Source organism: Opisthocomus hoazin, chromosome 8 (assembly GCF_030867145.1).
Source record: "Opisthocomus hoazin isolate bOpiHoa1 chromosome 8, bOpiHoa1.hap1, whole genome shotgun sequence".
Taxonomy (NCBI): Eukaryota; Metazoa; Chordata; class Aves; order Opisthocomiformes; family Opisthocomidae; genus Opisthocomus; species Opisthocomus hoazin.
In genome coordinates, this window is record NC_134421.1 from 43,678,068 (window position 1) to 43,697,353 (window position 19,286).

Below are 19,286 nucleotides of genomic sequence, written 5' to 3' on the forward strand. Positions count from 1 at the left end.
AAGAAGGCAGTAGTAGTTGTGCTGCTTACGAAAAAAGGGCCGGGGAGCCCCAGAGCTGTAGTATCACATTTCTTCTTGATCACACTCCTGGTCACACAGATTTTGAACAGACTTTATGTGAGGTCAAACTTCAGCAGGGCAGGAGTGAGCAGGGAGGCTGAGAAAGGCTGGTGGAAGAGCAAGATGCTCCAGCACGTTTACAGGAGCTTTATCCTACTGTAACTGCTGTGCTGAGGAAAATAGCACTGCAAGTTTAGTTTCTGGGTTAACTTCAAAAGTAAGTCAAACAGTACAGAAGGACTCTACATTGCTGTGGTGTGAATGTCTGTTGCATCTTTCTTTTCCTGTGTATAGATCTCTAATTCCTCTCTACCCACTTTCATATCAAGATACAGTTCCAAATGTAAGAAGCTAAGTTTATGTCATTTTTCCCAGTTTGTCTTTGTCTTTGTATTTTTGATGAAGTCTACACTTGTCTCTTTCATTTATACATTCATTTGTGAATTCTCTCATTCATTTTTTCACTGCAAAGATAGCTCCACCTGAAAAGCACAGACATTTGGTAGTAATCTGGTTTTATATTCATTTAGAAATTGTAAGCCCCTGTTTCCATTGGTTTTCCTGTCCAATGCCTCCTGGGACACTGGTAATCCCTCCTGACCTTGTTGCTTAGGGTACTGTGGGTCAGAAGAGGAAAACCGCTTTTGTGCTTTGTGATTTTATAGAATTAATATTTTTGTGGATACAATTCTTTCTGATTGAACATCTATTACAAAATTGTGGCTCATTTCTAGCAGTTTTCCTGTCCTGAAATTCTTATAGAGCAGCAATGTGTGTGTGTGAGAGAGACAGCATGCATGTACTAGCAATGCATGTTACGTGTGTGTATAAATAGAATTAGTCCTGACCATGACACTCTGGTTCCTTTATAGGAGGTAGGCTGTGAAAGGTGGAAGTCCACAACTTGGGCTGCCCTCCAGCCCCCAGGGACACTCTTCACTCCATGGGTATGTCCATGACTTCAGTTGAACCAATGACATTACTCTAGGAAAATATGGACTGGTGTGAGGAAAATATGAATTGGTGTGAGAATGATTCAAGAATCATGATTACTGTGTGCCTCTTAGCAAGGTAGGAGTTTATGTGTAATTATAGACAGAATAATTCCACTATGGTTCATCTAAACGTACTGGCAAAACATTCATGAATATGGTCCTTTGCAAGAATTGCACAAGCATTGCATGGTGAGTATTTCTGCAGTGGTCCCCTCAAGCCCTCAGGTCATTTGCTTTAACTACTTTGGAGGCTATCTGGGAGCTGCTCCAAATCAGAAGATTGCAAAGACAGAGATTAAATTGAGGTTTTCTGAGGGGAAAAACAAAGGAATTAGCATAGAGAATTTGGGACCACTCCTGTTGAACATCTAAACATTTAGAAAATGGATTTATACACAGCAAAGGACAACAGCTATTTTTGTTAATGACAAAGTCATAGTGCCACAAGTAATATACGATTTGGTTTTCTGGTGGTTCATCTTAAATTGGAAGTCAGTGATAAAAATTGGGACCATACTAAAACAGACTGTTGGTAAAAACAGTGTTTTAGATTGTAAATGCCTAGGAATTAGATATTAGAATGCTGATTATTTATTGCTACTTCTGCTGATGGCCGAATGCTTATTTTTCTTTCTGTATGCCAGAACAAAAAAAGACAACAGTCTTCAATGAATGCATCTTCTCCCGTGATTTATACCTCCGTGGATGAAAACTGCATAAAGATCATGGTCCCCAGGTAGACAGACTGATCTTCTGTAGAGGCACGTGATTGACTTTCTATCCTTTTCACAGCATTACCTCCCTAGATAAGAGTTACCTCCTTAAGACTTACATAGATCTTTTTCAAAATTTATGTATGCTGTAAACAAGCAAAGAAACTCCATGCAGTATGTTGGAATTGAAATGATTTTGCATCTTTATGCCTGTCAACATTGAATTGAGAATTATGACTCGACTAACTCATGTGTTTTGTGGTGTTTGATTTGTATTCACTTACCTTCTGAAGGAGATGTTGATTGTCAGGAATGGAAGTCTCCCTACTTCAAAATTTTAATGGAACAGAAAACGAGGAGAGGAGAGGAGAGGAGAGGAGAGGAGAGGAGAGGAGAGGAGAGGAGAGGAGAGGAGAGGAGAGGAGAGGAGAGGAGAGGAGAGGAAAAGGGGCAATCAGAGTTCTAAGATATAATTGCAGTGCATCATTGCAGAATTTTCTCTCAGATACTAAATGCTTTCTGAGAAGGTCTTGAAAATACTAAAGATAATCTTCCTTAGGTAGGCATTAAACCTTCAAGAAGGTTTCTGACTACGGAAGTTTTTGAGAGGCAAATTTCAATTTGAGCCTCGTTTGTCTCAGTAGCAATACAGATGACCAAAAATGACCAAGCATGTGTTCTCAAAATGAAGATTGATTTGAAGAGAGAGAATCTTGTGATACAATGTCTTTGGGGAAATCATAGTAGAGAAGTGTCACAAAGGAAGAATGTTGTATATGACTAAATATTTACCTGCAGATGGCACCTAGAAGCAAGGAAGAATCAGCATTTAGGACTATGAGTGCCCTAATGAGCTCATGGCCAAGTAAAGTTTGACATTTTTCTGTAGTGCACTGAGGTGACTGCAGTCTGAAATGATAGATAACCAAGCTCATAGAAGATAGACAAGTGGATCATTACACTTGATCTGAACTTCGAGTATTTAATGCTTTGGAATCTAATATAGAAGTAATCTAATCTGATCTATACTCAATTAGCTACCAATGCTTTGAAAAGATGAGAACTTTTCACAGTATGATATTATGAAATTCTATCAGTTTTAAATTTGGCGTATGGTTTGCCAGTCTTACACTATTCAAGAAAAAAACCAAAAACAATCAATACTAGAAATTGACCTGAAAGGAAAGAGGCACAGTGAGATATAATTGTTCTCCTGATGTTTCTTAATGACTTTCTGACTGGAATGCAATGCCAACATGTATGTTTACTTTCCCAGCTGTCTAATCAATAGTTTTCTACATTTTCTTCTAGTTTCATCAACTACTTTTGCTGAACCATTTTCAGACTGTAGTAAACACTGCAGTGTATGTGGCTTCAACAGTTATTCTTCCATTTTTTATTAGAGAAGATAGCCAGTACTGAAAGTGGGTGGTTAATGTTTTCTTCATAAGGCATTATATAATAACATACTAATGTTCCTGTTCATCATTTTACCTACCACCTGTTTTTGATGAGGACAGAACTGGGAAATGAATGGATGCAGTTCAATACTCTGGACTCAGGCAATGATATGAGGTTGAGAAAACCTGCTGGGAGATCCGGCTTTTAAAGATGTGTGACTGCGAGCTGTGATGAAAGTTCAAATTTATAGAGAATTGCATATTTCTTGCTGCTCTTATCTAAACATGGCAGGTTTTATGCAGGATTTTTCTGGTTCTGCTGCCCAGTAAGATATGAATAGTTGTTTTGGAGGAGGATGTTTGTGCCTAACTCCAGCATTAGATATTGGTACATGATGCATTGTTTACTGTGTCATCTTGAAAAAGAAAGTGATGTGGTGGAGAAACGAGCAGCGTACCTATTTCCAAGAGCATATAACAAGAGTCCTTCATGGTGTGTAATGTCCATTTATTTCCTCACGCAGTTTGAGACATTAGCTTTGATCCAAATAGTTCCTGAGTCAGCTCAAGACTTTTCTCTGTGCCCTTATGCAATTACTGGAGTAGCTGGGACAGTGAGAGCACTACAAGTGTAACTGTAGTTGTTCGAAAACACAAAGAACTGTCAGCTGAGATATTTCTGCAAAGGGTTCCCAAATTTGCAACCTAATTCTTTCCCTCATGAATAGGTGTCCGTTTAGGGGAGAAAAATACCAACATTTAGTGACAACTAATGGTGGAGAGAAAGGTCTGTTAGTTCAGCACTAAGCTTTTGCTCCTTGGTAATGGGATGAGGGATAAATATTTTCCCTATCCGTTTATTGTTGGGGTCGATGTAGTTTGAGAGTTAGCATGACTAGGCCGCTTAAGCAAAACAGTTAGCATAACTGAACAGGCCTCTGGAAAGGACAGCTAAGAATAAACATGATGTGGGTTAGCAAAAACAAGATGTGTTCAAGGACATGGAGGCGGCCTGTTGCTGTTAGCGTTAGTGCATAGTTACCAATCATAAGGGAATATGGGGTGTGTGAACAGCGCGTGATTTAGGTCTGTAGCCTATCCGAATAAGCGTGATCGCGTGTGCAGATATGAAAAATGTATATAACCACGCAAGCAGAGCAATAAATCAAATCGGCTGTGCATTGTATCAATGTGTGAGAGTCATTCCTGTCCCTGCATGGATGCTGAAACTCGGCAATTTATGTGATTTCTTTGTTATAAGGCGAGGGAGCCTAGAACCTACAGTACCTACAGCAGTACATCTTACACCCTCTGATTCTGAGTACAGAAAGTATGTTCAGAGCAGCTGTATGGAAACACATGGTCTCTGGACAGATGGCTTCTGCCTCTGGCAGCATTTCCAAGGTCTATGTGGATAAGGGCAATCTAAAAACTCTCCTGCATTTTTTTTTTTTTTTTTTTTTGCAAGGAAAGTGAAGATATTATAAGTTTATTGTGTATTGTTGGATGGGAGATATGAGAGCATTTTCCCTGCTCTTTTAGTTATAATTTATACAGAAAATAGACTAGACATCATGTTCACCACACCCTGGACCAGCTTGCTATAAATCAGTGGTACATGCTATGCAAATGTATTTTGAAAGCTGACAAGGAAGCATACTGAATCACATCATGTAGGGGTGGAAGGTGTTTGTATTTTTCAAAGCAAAAGCATACAATGCCTAACATTGGATTGTACAGTACCACATCTCTCAGAATGATGTAGGTACTATTTTCCATTTTTTTAAATTAACCATCTACTCTCCCTGCTAGGAATTGTAATTTTTTAGTCCATTTTATATGACAGAACCTGTATTCAATGGATTATGATTTAATAGGAGAACATGCTGATCCATAGAAAGGAACACAAGGCCCTATTACACTGTTTTTCAGGCAGAATATGAATTAGCTTTTTTTTTTTTTTCTTGGTAGATTCCATGTTCTTTGGATTCTGTGTCTGAGGCCTGATTATCTTAATACTTCTGGGGGAGGAAGAGGAAGCATGTTGCATGCAGCCAATCAGATATGCTCAAGTTTTAGCTGAACTGTAGGATCAACTGCAGGACTTACAATATTTGGTTTTGTAAGGAAAAGTATTCTCTAATTTTTAGAATGATTTTGTAATTAAAAAAAATAAATGATAACTCTTGGTTTCCTAAACTTGCACTTGATTTTTATGGCAAATTTTTTATAACCAAATGTCTTTGTAGCACAAACTGCTAGACCAGAGAGAGTACTTAGGGGCTGGAAGGGAGGCTCAGGAAGAATTTAGGCACCTCAGCACAGGATTGTGTTTCTGGAAGAGGATGTCTGCACCTGGGGTTGCCTCATGCCTGCAGAGATGCTCAGAATCACCCAGGCATCATAGTTCTGTGCTCGACTCCAGCCTCAGCCCAGCTAGAACCCAGAAATTAAGCTCTACTCTTCCTCTGTTCCCAAGGGGAGGTTGATTCCAGAAGGCTTTGACATAAAATGCTTAATGTACATGAAGGTGAGAATTGCTGTATTTTGAAGCACAGGTGATGTGTGTTTAGCAGCTGAGACCCGTTCCGGGTCTCCCCCTCAGCTGAGGCATGAGCAATGTTAATACTTTATCTCCCATCTCCAAAAAACTTGCAGTCACCTGCAGGCTATTACACACAGCTCTCTTCTGTTTTGTTCGTTGAAACTCTGCTGTCATCTAGAGAAGAATTCAAAACTCCTCGAGTGATCACGCAAGTGCATCTGTAGGAAAGGCGCTCAAGTCAAGGGACCTTCTCCAGACAGACAATAGAGAATCATAGAATAGTTTGGGTTGGAAGGGACTTTAAAAATCATCTATTTCCAACTCTATGGCTCAGTACCTACAGTTCTTCACTCATATCTAATTATTATGTAATAGAAAATACATAAAAGTTTTAGCTGCAATGAGCACAGACATGAGATCCCCTTCCAAAATTGCTTTGCTAACCGTCAGTTAGAGAGTCATGCTCGTCCCATTTCCTCCAGTTCTGGTTTCATGAATTTTTCTGCACTGGTTCAAGATGAATGATGGATGGTGAAAAACACACCTGTGCCACTTCCCTTGTGGCTTGCTGGATACGTAGGTTTTAGTCCCCATATCCTCTTTCTGGATTTAGCTGAAGTCTCACCAGAGAATTTTAATGAAAAGTATACTTATAGATTCATCAGCTCTCGGCAATTTAGAGTTGGAACAATCAAAATTTTCTCCTCGCTTATACAAAGTAACTGATTTTTTTTCCCCTAAACTTCTGTTCTTAAAAAAAAACAAAACATAACTAATATTCCCTCCTCTTACTTGGAAATAAGAGTTTTGAATACTCATTCCATTTAAGCCATGTCTTTGCTTAGGTACTGGGAGCACTGATCACAGCGTAAAACATCTGGACTTGCCTGTTTCTCTTTGTTCTCTGTGGGAACAATATGAATGGACTACAGAAACGACAATTCAAGGAACGCAGCAATGGGTTTTTTCAGTATCCTAAAGTATAATTCAGGTCTCAGAGTCTCTGTTAACCATGCTGTAACTTTTTTTTTTTTTTTAACTTAATCGCCTCTTCAGTCACAGGGGCGTAAAATGGACTGTCATTACTGGCTACCATTTTTGCTCCAAGGCATAATGCTCCCATGTTTTACAGCAATCTGTTTCTGTGCTCTCAAGATCTACATTACAATCTGGGGGAAGGTGACTCTCCTACAGATCCTGTCTTTGGTATAGGCAAAAGGATTTTAATCTTTGAAGGTAGCTGCTGTACACAACTGTTCACTTTTTATTGACTCCATTTCAACTACTTCTTTTATGGGTAATTCTAGCAGCTACTGACAGGAAAATTACAACTAAGATGAAGGTCATTTTTCATACAATGGCATTTTGTTACGAGTTAGACTTTCATGTATTCTACAGCACAAGTTTGAAAGGAGTCATATTTCGCCATTTCCACTTGGAACCTAGATGGGTTAATAGGTTCAAACTGGCTTATTGTGTGTTATAGCTGCTAGTCTGGCCAACCAAAGAAAACATGATTTTTTATGTGCTTATGACCAGGACCTGCAAGGTTAGGCACTGCGAACTGTAAGCAGTAGATGCTTTTATCCTATTCCACTCTGAATAGGGCCTGATGGAGAGGGTACTATATCAGAAAATGGAAGATGTGATCTGAACATTTTCATGCTCAAAAGGGATTTCCATATTGCTCTACTTTCTACAGGTCTGCTTTCACAAATAAATATCTCTCACTGTGGTTTTAAAAAAAAATAATAGTAAGCCCCACTCTGTTCTTGGTAATAGCATTTGTTAAGTGCCAGCTCTTAGAAGAATGGTTTAGCCTCTGCTTCCTATACGGATGAAAGCTAGTTCAAGAACATAAACTCTGCAGAGGTAATAGGATTTTGGATTTCCTAATCTGCATTTAGTCTTTCCTGTTGGTGTTAAATGCTCTGCTGCTTCCAGGCTGGTATTACGGTGGAGTTAAACTGAACTAGATGCTGCAAAATGGGACAGCTCTGTTTTCCCACCTCTGCTCCTTCTTGAATCCATGTGCTCCAGTTGTCTCTGTGTGTTGGCACTGGTGCTTAGCTGGTCCTGCAGGGAAATGGGTCAGCACTTCTGGCAAGCCAGCTCCATGAACTGCCTTACCCCGGTGTCAGATAGATGCCACCTTTGGGGCAAGTGAGCAGCTTGCCTGCTCGGAGTGGGCAAGGCAGTGGAACTGCCCGTTTGGGCAGCGGCACTGTCCCTTTGGGCAGCAGATAGGCATTAGATGCTGCAGATATATTCCCAAACGACCGTTTTCTGCCTACAGGGGTTTGAATTATATTTCTGCCATGCCAGGCTCTGATTTTAACTATCCAGTTCCTAGGGACAATTGCACCAGCTGTATATTCAAGAAGAAAGTGCAGAACCTCTTGCACTGTCCAGATAACTTCCACGGCACAGTGAGCTGTGAACAATCACTGACACACCTGGATGTGTCGTAGTTGCAGCAGTAGCTCTGATGCACCCAGTGCATCTACAGAGACTGAATACGTACAAGGGCAAGAGACCCAATGCATTCCCGATTTGCCAGAAATAATGAATGTGTGAACAGTGAATGAATACAATAAATTCTCTGATATGACTTGCTTTGTGTTTTTTTTTAATGTGGCAGCTCTTAGTTGTAGGGGGGTGCAACTGCACTTGGGAAACCCACAGCAGCCTGAGGCTTAAGCATACAATGCTTACGGGAAGCAGGAGAAAACAAGCTAGAAAAAAAAATGGAGAAACGATATTTCTTTATATCCTTCTAACCTCTTGGCATCTTCATTGTAGAGAAATGATGAGCTTTTTGCTCCTTCTTAAAATAAAATAAAGATAATAATTTTGAGGTAATTATGATTAGGCAAATGTAATCCACTCTAACAATCTAAAATAAACTTTTGAACTGTAGTCTATATCCTTTAAATTACTCAGGGGTTTACATTATCTGTTATGTGTCTTTGTGCTAAGATGTAGTGTTTATTTTTTTTAATGAAAGACAGATGCCAGGAATCACAAAACTGCAGGGCTAACACTGAACAACTGTATATTCCAAGGAGTGGAGCCATGCTCATAAATGGATTTAACTTTAATAATAAATGGAAAAACTGGTTTGGGAAGAAATTGAAATTTTGTTATGAAAAGACTGTGATAAATGTAATGTCTGTTTAATTCACGTGATTTACCTGATTTCTTCCTAAGACAAGTAACATGGCCAACCAATCAAAGTGTGCATGATGTTCTTTGAATGACAATTATTGGTCTTGTGCTGTTCTCTCGTTTTTCTTAAGACAGGGCAGCACCTAGTCTGAAATAGCCACAGATCACAGCGATGCTGACGGCGGTTCAGAAGGACTACCTTATTCAACGCAGATTTTTAACCTGACTTCAGAAGGCAGCTGTGCGGGAGGAAAAAACTGATTTCCTTCAGTACCAGCTGATACCAACCAACACCCAGTGGACCAGCCACAGGGAAATTAATTTGCTCCCACCTTCTGCTTGATGATGCTTCTTGTGCCACCTCTATATATTTCCTGCCTTGGGTCTAGGGTTACTTCCTCAGTGGTCACTTCTATTGCTATTCTCCAAAGGTCTCACAAAAACCTACACGTATCGGCCACGAGACTGGACGTGTTGAAAAAATTACAGTACTTTGCAAAGGAATTATCAAAATAATGTCTTTTTAGCTCAAATACCATTTTTAGAATTATGAAATGGCAGTGGATAATTTTTAAAGCCTAGAACATTTATTATATTTTCAGTTACATAAGAAAATTATTGACATGTTTGTTGATTTAATGTCCAGAATGGATTAACTTTATTTTCATAGTTTATTTCAGTATTACAGTAGTAATAATATATTAATACGTTAAAATACATTTATTAAAGCATAGAAAGGGAATATTAGTAACAGGTAAAGAAGATTGTTTAAAATTTTCTGTTTCTGCTTCACATAATGAGAGACAAGCAGATCCGAAGCAGTTAGGAAAGAGTATTTCTACCTGTTTCTCACGTATATTGGAGGCAGCGCAGGCTGCCCCCAGCCCACCGCCACAATGAGGTAGGCCACCCCCATGGTGCCCATGGGGAGGCAGCCGGCGGGCAGCAATGTCACCCTGCCCTGCCCCCCATGGCCACCCCTCCCTGCCTTGGCCACTGCTCCCCACCTTAGCCACCCCACCCCACCATGGCCATCGCATTACAGCTGGCACACCGGAGGGCAGTAACTCCACCTGCCACCAGAGGCGCCCCTGGGGCTGGGAGGTGGTTCCCCGTGTGGGGTCCGGCTGCCCACCGCCATGTTTTTTCCCCAGGTAGAAGGCAGGCCCACGCCATCCACCATGGAGCTTTGCTGCCTCTTGCTCCTGAAAGGAGCAGCTTTTCACAGAATCACAGAATGTTCGGGGTTGGAAGGGACCTCTGTGGGTCATCTAGTCCAACCCTCCTGCTGAAGCAGGGTCACCTACAGCAGGCTGCACAGGACCTTGTCCAGGCGGGTCTTGAATATCTCCAGAGAAGGAGACTCCACCACCTCCCTGGGCAGCCTGTTCCAGTGCTCCGTCACCCTCAGAGGGAAGAAGTTCTTCCTCATGTTCAGACGGAACTTCAGTTTGTGCCCATTGCCCCTTGTCCTGTCGCTGGGCACTACTGAAAAGAGTTTGGCCCCATCCTCCTGACACCCACCCTTGAGATATTTGTAACCATTTATAAGGTCCCCTCGCAGCCTTCTCATCTTCAGGCTAAACAAGCCCAGCTCCCTCAGCCTCTCCTCATAGGAGAGATGCTCCAGTCCCCTCACCATCACCTCCGCTGGACACTCTCCAGTAGCTCTTCATCTTTCTTGAAGTGGGGAGTCCAGAACTGGACAGAGTACTCCAGATGAGGCCTCGCTAGGGCAGAGTAGAGGGGAAGGAGAACCCTCCTTCACCTGCTGGCCACACTCCTCCTAATGCACCCCAGGATGCCATTGGCCTTTTTGGCAGCCAGGGCACACTGCTGGCTCATGGTCAACCTGTCGTCCACTAGGACACCCAGGTCCCTCTCCACAGAACTGCTCTCCAGCAGGTCCGCCCCAAGCCTGTTCTGATGCATGGGGTTGTTCCTCCCCAGGTACAGGACCCTGCATTTGCCCTTGTTGAACCTCATCAGGTTCCTCTCTGCCCAAATTTCCAGCCTGTCCAGGTCACGCTGAATGGCAGCACAGCCTTCTGGTGTATCTACCACACCTCCCAGTTTGGTGTCATCAGCAAACACCTGTTTTGCTGTATAAAATCTCGAAGCTCCTCAGTGTGATGTTCCCCAAATGCTCCCCTCCTCAAAAACAAATAAAAAACCCCCAGTAAATTTAAAGTGATCTCTGGGGACTCCAAAACCCACCATCCGGAAAAAAATCTTGACTGCTTTGTGAAGTCTGGCAGTCTTAATTTATGTGTTGTTGGAGGAGGGAAGCTGGCATGTGATTCTGGAGTCTGAATGGAAAAATACTGAGCAACCAATATTGCTTAAAATACTCACACTGTCCTGGAGAGCTGCTAGGAAATTTGGAAGGACGTGTGGTGTGGTCAACAGGAGAAAAAGAGTGTGACTTCAGTGTGACTGCTGAATGTCAATTCAGGGCAATGCATCCAGCACCACTGGCAATGTTATTGTCCCCTAAGTTGGTATAAATGGGCAGGACACGCCTCCTGCCTGCAAGAGAAAGTTCTTGTGAGAGGCCTCATTCTAAATATAAAGAGCACTAAGACTAACTTCCATATCGTTTCTCAGATTTCCCTCAAGTCTTCGCTTTGTTATTCCCCTGTCTTCTTAGGTGTTAGCATCTGATCGTGTTGCAGTCAAAAGCCAAGCTCCAGCGACCGGTCTTCCTGTTCTACGGGGGAGTTAGTTGTATTTATTACTTTTAATTTTGCTATAAGTCTAAAATGCGGAACATTCAGAGCTCCTGCCTCTGCTGCAGTCCCCACCAGCACATTTTGCAATTGTTGCAGCATCTGTGCTGGCAGGGTTGTTTGGCTCCAGGAAAAAACCTTCAGGTAACCTGCCCTTCACTATGTTATCTGCATTTTCCAGATTTCCTGCTTCTAGAAAGGCTGCTGAAATGAAATACTTTGCACTGAACAATCTCACGTTTTCTGATTAAACTACTATTTTGCTAATGAAATTTCTCATCAGCTGCACTCCTACCTGTTTCCCAGGTGCCAAAACTTAAGCACAACACTACCCCTGTTTACCTAAGCAGTTCGATTTGTGGCTGATGTGTGCTTTGATGTTGGAATTAAAAATATTGATTTATTTTTTCCTTTATAAGCCTGGAATAAACAAATTTTTGTGGCTTCATATTGTGATAAGTTTTCAGCATTTAAAATTAACTTGTCAGATTTATGAAACATCTCCTTTCTGATTAGAAGGACCGAAGATTTTACAGTAATATAGTTCTTGCATCAGCAGCAAGTTTTATTGTTCTAGTTAATGACTGAAAGGTTAGATTTTCAGCTTCTGTGGAGCGGCATATTTCCATTTAATCCTGTAGAGCAGACTGCTTTGCAGAAGCCAAGAGTCTGTCCTGAGACAGACACTACCTGAGAGTAACTTAGAGGAGGCTTTCGAAGTGGACAGATGCTTGGATATAACGGCTGCACAGGAAAGAGAGTAAAAGTAGTTTTCATTAGGGTGAAGTGAACTTAAGCAAGACTAAAACAACAAAATCTAATTTATGATGCTGATCATTTAGCTGTAGCCTTGCAAAAACAGAATAGCCATAAAAAGGCTTTGGATGAACTCACTAAAGCAGTAGAAGTTTCATCTATCCCTAAGGTACCTCTGCAGCGGGGTTTATGGCATGTACGTTGCATAACAGCCCGCTCCTTTGTGTGGAGAAGAATATCCTAGGTTTAGTGAGCTGCTACATTTTCCATCACAGAGTGTATCACAACAGGGCTTTTTAATATTTGTTGTCCTGTTTCGGTCTTGTAGTTTTTATTACACTAAATTTATCCTGAAGTGATTGACAGCTGCATCTTAGAATATAGCTACAGTACAGCAAAATTAGATCAGTGACTATAATAAAAAATGTTGCATTTAGAGGCTCAGATCAGACTGAGCTACAAGTAATCCATTTTATGAGCATATTAGGTTATCTTATGCTTGCACATTGCATGAAGCATACTAAAGATTGACTTGTGAGATTTTTTAAAATAAAAGGAGGTATTTTAGTAGGTAGTGGAAAGGAGAGGCTGAAGTTCCCTGGTTTTCTAGCAACATAACCCTTATCATTAGATTTTACCCTTAATGGACAGTGTTTCTGAAATCATGGGTTACTTTTTGATTTCTGCAATATCCTTGGAATCTTCGAAATTATACAATTACGAAATTATGTCTGCCGCTAATGTTAGGCTGATCTTACAAGAGTCTGAGAACTCTTAAAAATATTGAGCATTTACAGTGCTTGGTGTGCTCGACACCTTCCGGGATGAACATTTTCAGTGAATTAATGTTTTCCCTACTTTTGCAATCAGTCTACTAATGTCAATAACCTAATACTACTACACATGTGGAAATGGATTCCTGCTTATGTTTTCATTTCCAGAATTTATCTGTGGTGCATTTACAGTTATTGATTACACACACTTAAAATGGTAGGTTTGCATTGGCTTTGCAGTTCTTCTGTAATCTTACTAACTCCTTTTTTCTCCTTTTTTTTCCCTCCAGGGGAGTAAATTGATTTATATGAGCATGCTGTTAATATTATAACTCCTTGTCTAGCCCCTTGGGTTCTAATGTTTTTTAAACACAGTACAATTACGGGAAACATTATACTGGAATGACAACATAAATCATCCCCATAGGAGTCTGAGCAGTCTGGGGAGCAATCATATAGAGCCCTGCTGAGGTAAATAAGAACAGTAATTTGGAATAAATAAAAGACCAATGGTGCTAATGTGGATGTCTCAAGAATATCATTAAGTTTGTAATGACAGTGTTTACTTGGTGTAATGATATTGGATGTAGTGTAATGTTGCTGCTTAAATCATAACTTTATAGTTCATGATCCCATCTCCTTTTCTTCAGAGTGTGTGTCAGGTTGGCTGCGTTTCCACATCTGTTCTCCAAACACCAGCACTTTGTTGAAGAGCACATGCACATGTGAAATGTGGTAAGATTCTCTAGAACTTTGGTTACATTTAGTCAACAAATATTGCAATTCCATATACAAAAATATGCTTATGGGGATGATTTTGTTCTTTTCCTGTTTCTTACCAGAGTCAGTGTTAGAAGGAGTAGGGAAATTGGGTGACAAAAATACTTTTATTAGACATTCATCCCCATAGAGCAGCATTGTTGTTTGGGTCCAAAAGGGGTGTTAGACCACTTGGCACTTGAGCAGAGTGTGCATTTGGCAGCTGGGCAGTTCAGTGGGCTTCCTCTCTTTTGCAGTGTCTTCTTCACCACTGCTTAATTCTCATTGATGCTCCAAGCTATTATTTCTCCCTTGACCTGCAGGGAAATTAAGATACAAAATGAAAACAGCTAATGTGAAAAGGAACTACTCTAGGGATTTTTGTCAGTCTTTATGTTTTTAACATGTAAAAACTACATGGTAGAAAATACTTTAGAAATACAACCTTTTAACAGAAAATTTATTCCCTCAGAATAAATTCAGCAATATCATATGAATAAAAGTATAATAGAATTTACTCTTAAAATATAAAATACATTTTTGAAGTAGAAATTGATCTTTCATGAGATTTTTTTGCAGATGCTGGGGAACAAGCATGTAAAGCAACTTGTGTAATTGAAAGCATGCTGTATTTATGCAAAAATGAATACAAAATTTTCCTTGCATAAATGCAGCCAAATGTTTAGAACACATTTTTTACAATTTTGTGGTATTAACTTTTAAAATAATTTCTGAACAAATCTTAGCACATGATTAGACTTTGTGCAGTCTGCAACACAAACTGCAAATGTATGTGCTGCAAATGTAGTTACGACACTACTTTTCAGTGATGCAAGTGCTACCAGTACAAGGTCTAAAAGTTTCTGTCAGAAATGCTTCTGATATCAGGGATTTCAGTGCAGCGTGGACAAGTCAAATTGACATGGGTTCCATTTGATAGTAAAAGTCACTTCTGCTTAATTTTGCTTTTTGTTTTTAAACAGCAATAATTTTTAACAGTTTATGTGAGAAGCTTATTGAACAGATCTTGTATAGGTTCTGTTTTAAAATGTTAATATTAGATTAGATAGGGGCATTAAAGAAACAAAGGATGTCTCCAGAAAAAGCATACAAGCTCTCAGTCTGTCTCTGTCCTCATCCTCCCTTAGAGGTATCTACTTTTGTTACTGTATATGACTATAATGGCTATTTTATGGAATATCTTGTGGAAATCTTGACTGATCTACTGTGTGTAGCTTTTTCTCATTCGTAAAATCAGTCACTGCATTTATCAAAAGTTGTTACAAGTAGCAAAACTTTTTCCTTACTGTTGACTTTGGATTTTGAGTATGTTCTGCTCTCCTCTCACTGAATACATGTGTATGACAATGCAGTTTGATTTTGAAATATTGAAGTAAAGATGGTCCATCTCCTTCAGGGTGTGGACAGTGATAGAGATTTGATTTTGAGATAGTTATCAGTCTTTTCCAAGGAGCTCAAATGGATTTTGAACGTCTCGGGTTTAAATACTCATATACTTAGGAAACACGTGTGATGCAGTTGATTGCCATTTCTACTTGTGCTCTCAGGACTCAAAACTATACATTATCAAAACAAAACTCACATTTGTAGTCATGGTTAGTCTCAGTAAGTATGTTTATTTGGCTGGCTCCAGATATGAATTTGCAGGATTATTTAGGTCAGAGGGTTGATATAAGTGAAGTGTTTGGTGCTATTTACAAAGCCTTTTATGTTACTGTGGCAGTCTACCAGTATTCATACATCTGTGTTTCCTGCAGATGGCAGTCCATTTCAGAAAGACATTATGCAACTCTTTCACTAAATTGTGCAAATAATTTCTTAAAAATGCCTAAATTTTAGGTATTTCTTCCATATCTCTTCATTATCAAATACATATGTAATAGGTGTATTTGTTACATATGATAACATGTATTTATATACCAGTTCTTAGATTTTATTTTCTTCATTTTTTCATGATTTTATGTTTGCTAACCATATTCAGCATGCTATTCTGACATTTTTGCTTAAAGTACTATATAAAGCTACTTGTCTTTTTATGAAATGTATTTTTTAAATCTAAAACCAATAATAATGACAACAATACTTGGTAAAACCAAGTAAAGGAGAAGATGAAAGATGAGATGTGTTGTGTAGTTTGGATTTAGAAGTCATTGCATATGTGCAGAGGGTGAAATGGGGAGACAGATGGGAGTACTCACCTTTTCAGAAAGGTATCAGTAGGTGGTCAGGGACAGTAAAAAAACCTCCATTGCAGTACCAGCTGTTCTTCCCAAAGACTTGGAACTCAGGGCTTGTAAGTTCTGCCCTCCACTCTGTTTCGATTTATTTTGTGACCATGAAGGTGTAGCTGCATTTTTCTGGGTCTGTTGTTTTATTTCTAGCTATCTGCTTTTTGTATTTGAACTGTAAGATTTAGTGGTAAGCATGATGTTCATTTTCACTGTGAGTTTTCCCTTACCTCTGGTGCAGTAGATCAAGTCTTCATTTAGCCACATCGGTGGTTAAAGGTCACAATTAATTTAAAAAGTGCAGATTACATATTCGACTCAAATGTGACTGATTTTTTACTTCTGGATTTTACTTTGCAGGGAGAAAAACCACCAAATTTTGCTGCAAGGGCATATAATGCCATTTTGCTAGAGCCATAGTATGTCTGATATGGGTGCCAGTGAAAATCTGGCATCTTCTGTACTAGCGTGTACCAGTTCTGCTGTGGGCTGTCCTGTCAGTGTTGTAGGGAAGCTGGCACCAGTACTGCAGAAGCCAGAGTGACTAATGCCTGTCACTTATGGTCCATTCATCTTCTGTCTTCTTCCAAGAGTACCTGTAGCTTGTTTCCAAAAGGAAAAGTGGCTCATTCAAAAACACTCCAGATCCCTAATCTATGAACTTGGTCCTCTTAGCCTATTTCAGCTGTGAGTCAAAGTATCAGAAATTCAGAGATACTCAGATTCCACAAATTTTATGAAAATAGGCTGGTGGAATTAAAGAGACACTAAGGTGGCAGCGTAGGTATAACCTTTGTTAGGCATGAAAGAGTTGGCGTGACAGAACGACATGAGTATCCAACTTCAACGGAAGTTGCAGCCAGAATTTGAGTCTTGAACATCATAAAATCTGTCTTGCAGCCAAAACTTCATTTTCGTGTGTGTTTTTTTCCTGTCTAACATGACATAAGCTGTGGTTGCAGCATTTCCTGCATGTATAATCTCACTTCTCAGTCTGGGACTTCGTATCATCTTATGAGAGTTAAACCCACTTGGCAGACTTGGTATGCTTCAGTGAAAAGTCAGCCAGTTGCAAGAGATGAGTTAACAGGAGACCAGGCATGGTAGTGCGAGAACGTGACAGGAATGGGACCTTGTTTCTTGGCAGCAGCGAGTGGTTAATTCAGTTGGAATATCTTCTACAACTTCATGTTTGAGTGAGGACATGCCATCTGAAAGGATTGCGTTAGACCCTACCTGGGAGTGTCTTAGAGGCACTTGACGTAGACAGGTGCTTAGGTATAATGGCTGCACAAGAAAAGGAGCAAAAGTAATTGTCATTAGGGTAAAGCAGACTTCAGATTTTTAGAAGAGGACTTCCAGATACTACCAAAGAAATGTTGTTGTAAAAAATGCCAGTATTGCATACTCATTCTGTATGTATTAAATGCTCTGATTTCATTGTGAAAAGCATCTAATTGTAATAAAGATGTCCACAGTTTTATTTGTTGCTTTGTCTCCCTTATCCTTCATTGGTGATAGAAAATTGGACAGAAGCAACACGTGATGCTAGTAAGGCTGTCCAGCTGGACCCTAAAAGCCCTGTAAGTAATCCTGGTACAAACTGTATGTTCTAACACTTAATTTGTGTTAGTGCTTGAGTTTATTTATTTAGCTATTACTGATTTCCTAGAAAATATTAATCCAGTCTGCTGTATTTGTTATAAGCGAGCACTACTTTTACTAGCTTTTAAATAGTGGCACTGTAATCAAAATAAGCCTGGTTATATTTGTGTAAAATACTTTATTATGTAAGATATTTTGAAATGGGGAAAAGGATATTTTGATAGAGGAATTCTAGCAGATTTAAATTCTTATATGTCAAATTTTCCATGTAAATGGAAGACTTTTCCCCTTACATACTTCAACACGGTTATGTAGTGTAGATCTGTCAAAGCCACCTTCACATTACTGAGCTTGGGTACCAGGAAAAAACATGAAAATCCAGGGTTTAACACAGGCTCAGAAGATTAGTATGTTTTTGCGCCGCCAGCCTATACTGAGCTCTGAGTTGCACAGTTTAACTTCTTCCAGTACTGGAGAAACCTGGAGGGATATATGTACATAGTCATAAAGGAGTTTGTGGTGCAGACATACTTTCAGTGACACCGTCATGTAAGAAATGGGCTTAATGACACAGATTTACAGCGGCGCAGTCACACAGCAAGCACAGTAACTGCTTGGACAGTTACAGTAAGAAATGCTAAGGGCATTAATTGCATAAAGGGCAAAGCATCCAGAATAGGTCTGGGATATTACTATTGAAGTAAAAAAGGTGTAACAGATACTCCTCTTGGTGTCAGGAATGTGGCACTGGTCATATTTCACGGGGCAGTCAGTTCCAGGTGTACTGGATGACCCTCCAGGTGAAAGCAAGCTGTGGCCTGCACTCTGCTGCCAAAGGGATGGAGAAGAATGCATTAGCGATGTCAATTGTAGCGTACCCCTTGTCTGCCTTTGACTCCAGCTGATATTGAAGTTCTAGCATGTCTGGCATGGCAGCACTCAGCGGTGGTGTGACTTCATTCAGGCCACAGTAGTCTATTGTTAGTCTCCACTCTCCAGCAGATTTTCTCACTGGCCATATGGGACTATTAAAGGGTGAGTGAGACTTGCTGATCGCTCCTTAGATTTCCAGTTGATGGATCAGCTGATGGATGGGGATCAGGGAGTCTTGGTTGGTGCAATATTGCTGCCAGTGCACCATTGTGTTAGTGATTGACACCTGTTGTTCTTCGACCTTCAGCAACCCCACAATACAAGGGTCCTCTGCAAAAGCAGGCAAAGTAGACAGTTGTTTTATTTCCTCTGTCTCCACAGCAGCTATGTCAAAAGACCACCAGTACCCTTTTGGGTCCTTGAAATACCCCCTCGTGAGGTAGTCTATGCCAAGGATGCACGGAGCCTTGGGGCCAGTCACAACGGGGTGCTTCTGCCACTTATTCCCAGTCAGGCTCACTTCAGCCTCCAACACAGCCAGCTCTTGGGATCCCCCATCACTCCAGAAATGGAAATGGGTGCTTCCCCTTTATAGCTTGATTGCACTAGGGTACACAGTGCACTGGTGTCTACCAGAGCCTTATGTTCTGGGGGTCTGGTG

General features: G+C 40.3%; 1 protein-coding gene across 1 annotated transcript in view; it reads left to right on the forward strand.

Annotated features, from left to right (window-relative positions):
* LSMEM1 (leucine rich single-pass membrane protein 1) overlaps nt 1-2,136 on the forward strand; it is a 34,560-nt gene extending 32,424 nt beyond the window's left edge. The window contains exons 4-5 of the mRNA XM_075429240.1: nt 933-1,007; nt 1,700-2,136. Coding sequence (XP_075285355.1) covers nt 933-1,007; nt 1,700-1,795 — 171 coding nt within the window. The 3' untranslated portion in view covers nt 1,796-2,136. The remainder of the gene's footprint in view (nt 1-932; nt 1,008-1,699) is intronic.
* Nucleotides 2,137-19,286: the final 17,150 nt, after the last annotated feature.